At 46.5% G+C, this 12,303-nt stretch overlaps 1 protein-coding gene across 1 annotated transcript; it reads right to left on the bottom strand.

Annotated features, from left to right (window-relative positions):
* Positions 1–2,161: 2,161 nt before the first annotated feature.
* Positions 2,162–3,049, bottom strand: LOC138351114 (proline-rich protein 36-like). Its single transcript, XM_069302743.1, has one exon. The coding sequence runs from the start codon at positions 3,047–3,049 to the stop codon at positions 2,162–2,164; it is 888 nt and encodes a 295-aa protein (XP_069158844.1).
* Positions 3,050–12,303: the final 9,254 nt, after the last annotated feature.

The following is a 12,303-nucleotide window of genomic DNA, read 5'->3' on the forward strand; positions in this document are numbered from 1 at the left end:
AACACCTAATGATCTGATGGGGCCCTCGTAACCTGGTGGATAGCGCGCAGGACTCTTCTGTGGCGCGGGTTCGATTCCTGCACGAGGCAGAAACAAATGGGCTAAAGTTTCTTTCACCCTGAATGCCCCTGTTACCTAGCAGTAAAATAGGTACCTGGGTGTTAGTCAGCTGTCACGGGCTGCTTCCTGGGGGTGGAGGCCTGGTCGAGGACCGGGCCGCGGGGACACTAAAGCCCCGAAATCATCTCAAGATAACCTCAAGATGATGTTCCATTTTTTCTAATGGGAACAACAGATCATTTGGGAATGCAACGGACTAGGGAGTGGGGAATGGTGGGGAAGACGAGGGGGACGGGAGTGGGGGATGGTGGGGGAGGGCTGCTGTGGCTGCTGGGTTGCTGAGCCACAGCAACGCTTGGCCGAGTCCTCCAGACCATTCCCCACTTCCCCGTCCCCTCGTCTTCTCCACCTTTCCCCTCAACCTCGTTCCCTCATCCTCCCCACCATCCAATACATCCCCATCCCCTCGTCCTTCCCACCGTTCCCCACTCTCCCATCGCCTAATCCTCCCCACCATTCCCCCCCCCCCCCCCTCCTCCTCCGTCTCTTCGTCCTCCCGACCATTCCTTCACATGATAAACACAGTAAAAAAAAAAATACATAGTGTTACATGTCAATTTGGCATGTATATAGTAGGTATATACAAGGATGCGCGTATTCGAATGGAACGTTGTCAAAATTGCAAAGCAATCGGTGAAGAACTTTCGGAGATTAGAGATTTTGAACAAAATTAACATATACAAATTAATTTATACAGATATATAATTTTATAATTTGTTATATATTGTTAGTCATTAATCAGACACATATATGTACTCAGCTGGAGAATGTTCCTTATACAGAATTATGGTGCATCAGATCAGCTCAAACATACAAGAAGAAAAGGACCATTCATTATAATTATATATATATATATATATATATATATATATATATATATATATATATATATATATATCAAATATTTCAAATACTTTTTTATGAAACTTTCAAGGTCATACATCTTAAAGTTCGACTTGCTCATTAAATATTTGTTCTAAGTCCCAGAATCCAATTTTCGGAATCGTCTGTGTTTTGAGATGCAAGTTGAGAGCCAGACTCGCCCTGTTGTACATGTCAGTGTCTTTTGATCCATTGCGTCAATCATTTCAGCTATTGCATACAGTACATAGTTAATGTGTGTGTGTCGTCTCGCTTCTGATCATCAGTGTCTATCATAGATCTTTTTTTTTTTTTTTTTTTTAACACTTCGGTCACTGTCGACTGAACAAAATGATAGAGTAGACGCTTGAACAAGTTGTAAAAAGAAGAAACAAGAGGACTTTGGCAAGCTGTCAAACAACAGAAGTCATGAGTGCTCGTTCGATTCCCAACTTGTCAAATTCTCACTGAAAACTTTAGGTAGGTAAATTTGTCTGTGTGTGTGTTTTGTTTGTTCTTTTGTGAAGATGTTTATCTCAGTCTAACTGTGCGGAGAGATGTATTTATCTGTCTATTGTTTCCCCTCACTTCATATGTCTTTCTTCATCTTATATCTACTTCAATTTGCTTATTTCACTTTGCATCTCTTACTTCATATCTCTTGCCTCAATTTGTATTAACGAATTTTTGCTTTAATCGTTTTCCTGAAAACATTGACGATGTTATTTCAATGACTCAAACTAAGGTATGCATGTAAAAGGGAGACACATAGTGGCGTTCCAGCTTGGAATTAGTACCTAGTGCACTCGGAGAGAACCACCACCTTGTACCATCACAAACACTTTCCTCTGTACGAACGTCACAATCCGGCCGTGTGCCCAAGTGCACTCTCTAGACGACAAAGAGAGTGAGTGGCTTCCCCTTCACTCAATCCAAGAGTCACTCTATCCATGAGTTTTAAACTTGCAACTCACCACTTCCCGACTAGAATCAGAGAGACGCTTCCTTTGAGACGAACCCTGCTCCCCGACGCCCGCGCCTCGAGCACTGGGTAAATCGCAATACATAGAGTAAGCCGTTTAGGGAATGGAAAAAGTTGAACAAGTCCACTTGCTCTGTAAGAGCCAGGAGAGGGAGATTAGAGTGAGCCGGAAGGGTGGAGAAGGATCGAGGAAGTGTGTTACAGTGAGAGGGCCATGGGTGGGAGGGCCATGGGTGGGAGGGCCATGGGTGGGAGGGCCATGGGTGGGAGGGCCATTGGTGGGAGGGCCATTGGTGGGAGGGCCATTGGTGGGAGGGCCATTGGTGGGAGGGCCATTGGTGGGAGGGCCATTGGTGGGAGGGCCATTGGTGGGAGGGCCATTGGTGGGAGGGCCATGGGTGGGAGGGCCATGGGTGGGAGGGCCATGGGTGGGAGGGCCATGGGTGGGAGGGCCATGGGTGGGAGGGCCATGGGTGGGAGGGCCATGGGTGGGAGGGCCATGGGTGGGAGGGCCATGGGTGGGAGGGCCATGGGTGGGAGGGAAATTGGTGGGAGGGCCATGGGTGGGAGGGCCATGGGTGGGAGGGCCATGGGTGGGAGGGCCATGGGTGGGAGGGCCATGGGTGGGAGGGCCATTGGTGGGAGGGCCATTGGTGGGAGGGCCATTGGTGGGAGGGCCATTGGTGGGAGGGCCATTGGTGGGAGGGCCATTGGTGGGAGGGCCATTGGTGGGAGGGCCATTGGTGGGAGGGCCATGGGTGGGAGGGCCATGGGTGGGAGGGCCATGGGTGGGAGGGCCATGGGTGGGAGGGCCATGGGTGGGAGGGCCATGGGTGGGAGGGCCATGGGTGGGAGGGCCATGGGTGGGAGGGCCATGGGTGGGAGGGCCATGGGTGGGAGGGCCATGGGTGGGAGGGCCATGGGTGGGAGGGCCATGGGTGGGAGGGCCATGGGTGGGAGGGCCATGGGTGGGAGGGCCATGGGTGGGAGGGCCATGGGTGGGAGGGCCATGGGTGGGAGGGCCATGGGTGGGAGGGCCATGGGTGGGAGGGCCATTGGTGGGAGGGCCATGGGTGGGAGGGCCATGGGGCACAGGGTCATGGAGAGGGGCGAAGGAGCGAGGGTCGTGAAAGAGAAAAACAGTGCGCCAAATAAGGAAGAAATAACAAAGTAGTAGTAAGGACAAGAGAAAGAAAGGAGCAATTCCCCCAGTAAGGCTTTGTCCCGACGCCAAGCCACCAGTAAGGCTTTGTCCCGACGCCAAGCCACCAGTAAGGCTTTGTCCCGACGCCAAGCCACCAGTAAGGCTTTGTCCCGACGCCAAGCCACCAGTAAGGCTTTGTCCCGACGCCAAGCCACCAGTAAGACTCTGACCCGACGCCAAGCCCCCAGTAAGGCTCTGACTCGACGCCAAGCCCCCAGTAAGGCTTTGTCCCGACGCCAAGCCCCCAGTAAGACTCTGACCCGACGCCAAGCCCCCCAGTAAGGCTCTGACTCGACGCCAAGCCCCCAGTAAGGCTCCAAGCCATCACTGAGAATTATCTAGAACCCATATATATTAAAAATATATTTGTGTTAATTGTTCTACGAGGCCTATCATTGACAAACATTTCTCACACTTGATGATTTATTTCAATGAGCTTAAGCAGACGATGAGTCACAATAACGGGGTCTTCAGATATGATGACTACACGACACCTCAGAAGATGAAGAAATGATGTTTCGTCCCGTCCTGGACCCTTATCGAGTCGAGTGTGGCTTAACGTTATCAAGTCTTGATCATGGTTCAAGTGGAACCGACATGTCATCGTTTCTCCAGCTTCTGTCGTTTGGTTATCAAACCTATGCAAAACAGATGTAATATTTGTCGTTTCATTTTCAGTTTTAATATAATCATGAGCCAATAGCTCTAACAGATCTTGATTTCAAAGACATGAAACTAGCCAGAAAGTGCGGCATGTTTGATAGCAACTAAATGATCCAGAAAGGATCAAATCCTCCTCAAAAATCTTATCTTCCCAAACCTTAGGATTCAGATCATATTAGTTCCAAACTTATGGATTCGGATACTGTACAAATTATGAAACTTTGACTTATAGGATAATAGTTTACAGCTTATGCGTACAAACTGAGAGAAACTAGTGTCCGAAGGTGATCATGAAAATTAACAAAATATTATTATGTACAAGATTATAAGTGTAGAGAAGAGGCAGAAAACTGTCAAGAACAAAGGTTTGGGAAAAGGCGCAAAGTCAGTGAGACCAAGTAGCTCCTTGAGGATGAGGTGTGTGTGTGTGTACTCACCTAATTGTACTCACCTAATTGTACTCACCTAGTTGTGCTTTCGGGGATTGAGCTCTGGCTCTTTGGTCAATCCTCTCAACCGTCAATCAACAGGTGTACAGGTTCCTGAGCCTATTGAGCTCTATCATATCTACACCTGAAACTGTGTAGGGAGTCAGCCTCCACCACGTCACTTTCTAATGCATTCCATTTGTCAACCACTCTGACACTAAAGTTCTTTCTAATATCTCTGTGGCTCATTGGGGCACTCAGTTTCCACCTGTGTCCCCTTGTGCGTGTTCCCCTTGTGTTAAATATCCTGTCTTTATCTACCCTGTCGATTCCTGTGTGTGTATGTATGTATGCATGCATGTATATATATATATGTCGTACCTAGTAGCCAGAACGCACTTCTCGGCCTACTATGCAAGGCCCGATTTGCCTAATAAGCCAAGTTTTCCTGAATTAATATATTTTCTCTATTTTTTTCTTATGAAATGATAAAGCTACCCATTTCATTATGTATGAGATCAATTTTTTTATTGGAGTTAAAATTAGCGTAGATATATGACCAAACCTAACCAACCCTACCTAACCTAACCTATCTTTATAGGTTAGGTTAGGTTAGGTAGCCGAAAAAGTTAGGTTAGGTTAGGTAGGTTAGGTAGTCGAAAAAACATTTCATGAAAACTTGGCTTATTAGGCAAATCGGGCCTTGCATAATAGGCTGAGAAGTGCGTTCTGGCTACTAGGTACGACATAATATATATATATATATATATATATATATATATATATATATATATATATATATATATATATATATATATATATATATATATATATATATATAAATACACACACACACACACACTAGCTTCCTCAGTCATTATGGCTATAAATAGTTTTCCTAGAGAGGACAACCAGGCACCCCTCCCCACCAGTGCCAAAAACACCCACCGCAGGAAAGGTATCAACAGCAGAACCGAGGCATCCAAAATCAGAGCAACAGTCAGCAAGAAAATAGAAGAAGGCAACACAATAGGGGCGATCAGAGTCATCACCAGCGAGGACACTGTCGCCACCAGAGACGCCAATACAGCACAAGCCCTGAGAGAAAAACACCCACTCAGAGCTCCACGTGATGACAGTGTTCCTCTAGTCGGTGTCACCAGAGCAGAACCCTTGTGTGTGCTCGAATCCATGGTGCATAAAGCAGCTTTATCCTTCCCACCAGGATCAGCAGGCGGGTTCACAGGACTATGATGCAACCACATCAAACAAAAGCTCAACTCTGCACTGGGAGACATTGCACAGGGCCTCCTGGTGGAACTAACTTGATTCTCCAACACATGTCTAGCTGGCAACATATGAGACCATACGGCCTCTCTCTTTTGGTGCTTCACTCTGTGCCCTCAGGAAAAAGAGATGAAGGAATCAGACCGATAGCTGTGGGCAATTCACTCCGGCGTCTCATCGCTAAGATTGCTGCCAGAACAGTTAGTCAGGCAACAGCAAACATGCTGAAGCCAAAACAGCTTGGGTTTGGCATTCCCCAAGGGTGTGAGGCAGCGGCTCATGCAGCTAGAGCCTACATTGCCAACATTACGAATGAAAAAGCCCTGATAAAACTGGACTTTAAAAATGCTTTCAATCTGGTTACGAGGGATGCAGTACTCAGTGCGGTTCATCGCCTTTTTCCTTCCCTCTACTCGTTTGTAAAATCATGTTACAGCAAGAATCTCACATTGCTATTCGGGGAACACGAAATTGAATCACAAGAAGGTGTCCAACAGGGTGACCCCCTTGCTCCTTTTCTTTTCTGCCGAGTCATCAAGGAAGTCACCGATAACCTGTTCAGTGAGCTCAACATTTGGTTTTTTGAACGATGGTACTTTAGCTGGCTCACTAGACTCACTCTTGGATGACAAGAATAATTCAGGAGCAAGGAGCAAGTCTAGGCCTCATCTTGAACTCTTCCAAGTGCAAAATGATCTCCACCAACTAGTGTTGGATATTTCCAACATCGAATACAGCATTGTTGTATTCTCATTACTTATTACTAACCAAATTAATATTGTAGTAAGTAAAATTAACAACTCGTAGAATTCTCCTGTACTAATAATTCATCTGTGCATTAGGCTAGAATTCTCACGTCACCTGACGCCAGTATTGCGTCAGATTTCTTTACAGTAAAACACATTATATACAATTTGTGTGAGAATTAAATACGATTCTCCATAATTAAAGCATTCTGTATGGCAACTGATTGCAGACGAATGGTTCTCTAACTAAAAGCCGAATAGAGCTTTAGAATCAAAACGTTTACCTCGCGATAGAGGTAGCGTCATCAATGAATGCTATGGGGAGACATTAATTCCTCTCCCTTGTATCTTTACTATTCTTAAATAGTTAAATAATAATATTCCGTTCCTCTAAATAATAAACCCGTCCAGTCTTTAGAGTTTCAAGCGCGAATGCGAGAAATATTAATGTTCATGCCAATAATTTGTGTAATGAACGTCGACTCGGCGTGGGGGGAGGGACGCGACGCCATGCTCAGTCGGTGAGGGAGTCGGTACACGTACACGAGGGGAACCGAAGAGAGACAGACCTGCGCTTACCGTACTCACAAAAGACGCCATTGTCCAGCAAATAGGACACGTGTGTCTATCCACAGATGAAAGCCGCCACTGTGAGGCGTGAACGACCTTGCAGATAATATCTTCAACTAGTGCTGGTGTTAAATAAGGGACCCCTAGACTTGGTTCCTGACGACACGTGATCAGCCAACTTGAAACGTACAAATCCAGGATAAGCTCACCTGAATTTAGGATACGTCATTACGGCAATCTTAATACTTACACAGTGCCCACAGTTAAGTACTTTTATTTGATGCATCATTTATAAGTGTATTAATGGCAGGGTGATTGCGCGTCACGCGGCAAGACAACACCTAATAACAGGTGATTAGAATTCTATCTGTAGATATCTATAATCTTGAATATGTATTGAGTAGTTAAATCAATTGCTACTGGTAGTCATTTATCTTGCAGCTCGAGAGACGAATTCCTCATGATGTCTTCTCCATGCTAACCGTGTCATTCGTCGGTGTACCAGACTTGGAGATTAAGAGGACTGCCAGGGTAATTTAAAGGAATCTATTACCAGCAAAGGCTTATTTCTTTTTATTCATAACTTTGCAATTTGATACATTCAGAATGTACAACATAATGTGTGATTTACTGTAACTCATTATTATGCTCATATTCATGTTCTTCTTTGAATGAATAATATTATATTCAACATTAATTATAGGATTAGATTATTATTAATAGAATTAGTGAACGAACCACACTGATTCCTGGACGTATTGACCTCCAGTAATAACCCCCCAATGTAGGTGTTTGAGGTTTGGTTTTTAATAATACAGCCCATTAATTATTCTTATGATCATACTTTCTAGTCATATCCATAGTCACTGGTTATCTCTAGAATTTTATCTAATGATCTGAAATTCTCAGTTTCCCTCTTTACTTTAAAAGCGGGTGGTCCTTCGTAATTTAATTTACTACTTTAATTATTAATTAATCAGAATCAAACCCAAATATCCCACAACTAGCACATAATAGAGCAAGTAATGGTTGTTTTGCCTGATATTCATATAAGCAACCCTGAGGAGAGCACACATCTAGGTGCTCCTCTTCGAGAGAGTGCCATCGACGAGATCCTTGGTAAGAAGATCACTGACCTGAAGAGGATGAACGAGAGGATTGAAGACATCGATGCTCATGATGCACTTTACCTCATCACCAGATGCTTGTCCCTCCCCAGGCTGACCTACTTTCTTAGATGTTCGCCCTCTTGCAATAATATTAAATTAGAGGAGTACGACAGCTTGCTGAAATCAATGCTAGAAAAATCCCTCAACCTTTCTCTCAGCGACTCGCAGTGGAAACAGGCCTCCCTTCCTGTCAGACTCGGGGACCTCTGTGCACACAGCAACACAAATTGCTGTACCAGCGTTCCTGTCTTCTTCAGTGGTGTCTGACAACTTGGTGAAGGAAATTCTATCTGAGCACCTAGTTCAACAGGCAGGGGTACGTGATCCCAGCTTCACAGACTGCACAACCAAATGGGTCTCTCTCGCAGGACCAGCACCCCAACCACTGCTTTTTGAAGCCCATAAGCAATCCAGCTGGGATCGCCCGATTGCCGACCAAGAAGCTGCGACACCACCACATGATACTGCCCGACTTACAGTTGTAGCAGCTCCCCATGCCGGAGACTTCCTATTTGCAACCCCAATGTCAGCAACTGGCACTCGTCTAACACCGCAGGCCCTCCGAATTGCTGTGGCTCTCCGCCTCGCTGCCCCAATCCACACCGACTACAGGTGTATTTGCGGCGAGGCAGTGGCCGACAGGTACGGACGGCATGGTCTTCTCTGCCAAAGGACAGGAGGATGGCATGCAAGACACGACGAGGTTAACGACATTATCAAGAGAAGCTTTACCACGGCCGGTTGTCCAGCAGAGAGAGAGCCCCGTTACCTAATGCCCCACAACTCTGATGAGCCTGTCGATCGCCCAGACGTGATCGCAGTGAACCCCTGGAAGAATGGTAGACAGTTGGTGTGGGACTACACTTACGTTTCAACTTTAGCCAACACCTACGTTGACTTCAGTGCTGCACAGGCAGGAGGTGCTGCCAATCACCGGGAAGCAGCCAAGTTACGTGAATACAGAAACATTGATCACCACTACAATTTTGTCCCCATTGCTTTGGAGACACATGGTGCCTGGGGTAAAAGTGCTGCTAGTTTTTTGAAGAGGATGGGGTCGAAGCTAATTGAAACAACTAGAGACCCTAGAGCTGCCAGTTTCCTCTTTCAGCGCCTTTGTGTGGTGATCCAGAGAGGAAATGCTCACTGCATCCATGGTTCCTGCCCGCCATCTGAGGAGCTGGAGGAGCTCCACAACCTGTGACAAGTAGCCTTGTACCCTGCATGTAGCCAATGCTGTAACCCTCATTATGTAATGAAATTTTAAAATTAAGTTAGACATATATACGTACGTACTAAGAGAATAGGGGTGGTAGGAGAAGAAAATATCAAAATATCAAAATATAAAATATAATACTTTGTGAGAATGCACAAGGTCTTCTCTGAGTACTCTTTTATTTTCTTCTCCGAGGCTATGGGTCCTTACACTTGCACCAGAGGTGGTACCCCTATATATATATATAATATATATAAAATATAATATATACACACGGTCCGCAACGTCTTCACTTAATTTATTTTGAGACGTGTGGGTTGGTTGAGCAGATTGATGGTTTGTGGAGACACTGTGGCTCTTGTCCCAGCAAACACTCACGGTAACCACAACATTATGTATAATTTAAAGTTTTTTGCTACGTTGCAACAGTAATATTCAGGAAATATTGTGGTGTCTGTCTGTCGTTTGAAGGTGTTTGATGACTGATACTCGTTAGTGCACTGTAGTGGTGCACTAAGATGCTCTGATCATCATTCATTTAGTTTACTCCTCCTAGCTGTCGTAATGGTTTATCATCATTACCCTCATGCTACCTCATCTCCGCTACCTGTACTCCACCTCCCCTCATCCTAGCTCCACTCCCCTCACTCTAGTTTCATTTCTCCTCAATCTGCCTTTTTCCACCTCACCTTGGCCCTGCCCATCTCACCCTGCCTCCTCGCCCCCTCACCCTGCCTCCTCGCCCCCTCACCCTGCCTCCTCGCCCCCCCCTCACCCTGCCCCCCTCGCCCCTCACCCTGCCCCCCCTCGCCCCTCACCCTGCCCCCCCTCGCCCCTCACCCTGCCCCCCCTCGCCCCTCACCCTGCCCCCCCTCGCCCCTCACCCTGCCCCCCCTCGCCCCTCACCCTGCCCCCCCTCGCCCCTCACCCTGCCCCCCCTCGCCCCTCACCCTGCCCCCCCCTCGCCCCTCACCCTGCCCCCCCCTCGCCCCTCACCCTGCCCCCCTCGCCCCTCACCCTGTCCCCCTCGCCCCCCACCCTGCCCCCCTCGCCCCTCACCCTGCGGCGTCACTTTCCTCGCCCATTCTCCTCTTCCATAATTCTAGTTTGCTCCATATATTACAGACAGACGGACATGAGGCAGCTGTCGCCACTTTCAGCCATGAGAAAATATACGCCTTATAAACTAGACGTGGAGATTTCACTGGTTTCCGAAGCTGGTATTTGAAGTCCAGAGCTGATGTGGGTGTCCCAAATCTTGACTGTAACGTCCACAGTTGATGTAGCCGTCCTAAGTCTTGTCTATAACGTCCACAGTTTATAATGGCGTAGTAATACTTGTATAGAACGTCCACAGCTAACGTAGGTGTCCCAAAACCTCTGCAGCTAGCGATCACTTCGTTATGATGCCATGTGTAAAGTGAAGCTGGTGGCAGACATGAGGTCTCCACGTGCCCTTCTCACATGGGTGTTGTACTCCACTAACACAACAAATGTGGCAACAAAATAGAAACAATTGCCAACCACTTGGGCTGGACGGTATAGAGCGACGGTATCGCTTCCTGCTGGTCGGCGTTCAATCCCCGACCGTCCAAGAAGTTGGGCACCATACCTTTTCCCCCCGTCTCATCCCAAATCCTTATCATGATCCCTACAAAGTGCTATATAATCGTAATGGCTTTGCGCTTTCCCCTGATAATTCCCTCCCTCTCTTCCTCAAGAAGCAAACAAGTAAACATTTTTGCTTTCAAAACTGATGGAAACGTACGATTATTTTTTTTACCTTGTTCAATAATGTCAGATATGGTAAGATTAGGCGGTGAACATAAGTTCAATGAAAGTAAGGCTTTCCCCGCCACCTTTACTCATCACGTTCTTAATTCTGTGGCGAGTCTAGTGTGTCATACCACATAAGGTGATTAACATGTGCATCCAATACCACTATTTATGTTTGTGGTGATATAACTGAGGTAGAATCGCGGCCCATTGGTTGAGGTATGGTTGGGGGCCCATTGGTTGAGATATGGTTGGGGGTCCATTGGTTGAGGTATGGTTGGGGGCCCATTGGTTGAGATATGGTTGGGGTCCATTGGTTGAGGTATGGTTGGGGGCCCCATTGGTTGAGGTATGGTTGGGGGCCCATTGGTTGAGGTATGGTTGGGGGCCCATTGGTCGAGGTATGGTTGGGGGCCCATTGGTTGAGATATGGTTGGGGGCCCATTACCGAAGTAGGGCCGGGGCCCGTGATCGCGTTAGGGGCGAGGTCCGTGATTGGCTTAGCGTCCATGTGCGAGTTTTGAGCGACGCCTCTGGCAGAGTTAGCAGGGACTGCTACAGGAGTGATGAGCTGGCGTCCTCAGAGGTCCCTCGCCATTGTTGCAATGATCAACTGTTTATTTTGGAAAGGAAACCAAAAGATATTTTGAGGAGCCCGCCGCCTAACAAAATGGTCGACCTGGTCGAGGACCGGGCCGCGGGGACGCTAAGTCCCGAGATCATCTCAAGATAACCTCAGGATAAGATAACCTCTACAACCACATACCCAACGTGCAAGATAACTTCAGAATTCGCACATCATAACGATATCTGTAGATTTTCCTTCGTATTTGTATTGATTTGTGATTTTGTTTGCATGAATCAGATCTGGAGCTTGTACGACACAGGTCGATACAAGTCTTAAAATGTTAGACGATATCTTAATTGTGATTCACACAGATATCACACCAGCGTGATACATACTAAAGACAAAGCCTATTTGCCATCAATTTAATTATGAGTGGATAATCAGTAATGGTATAGTGGTAGAGTATTCGACTGGTAATGTTGGGGTCGAGGGTTCGCGCCCACCTCACAGCCCGGGTTTCTCATTAATAGTGATTATTAAGGAATTCAAAACAAATTACATATAGTTATGTCGAACAGTTTTTTTTCCAGATCTGCCGGAATCGAATATTTATTGCTATAAAACTATGGGTATCTAAGCACTTTAAGTATAGAACAAATTGTGATATACCGCAGTATAAATATATAGACAATAGAAAATATCTAAAATTATAT

This window comes from Procambarus clarkii, chromosome 48, assembly GCF_040958095.1.
Source record: "Procambarus clarkii isolate CNS0578487 chromosome 48, FALCON_Pclarkii_2.0, whole genome shotgun sequence".
Lineage (NCBI taxonomy): Eukaryota > Metazoa > Arthropoda > Malacostraca > Decapoda > Cambaridae > Procambarus > Procambarus clarkii.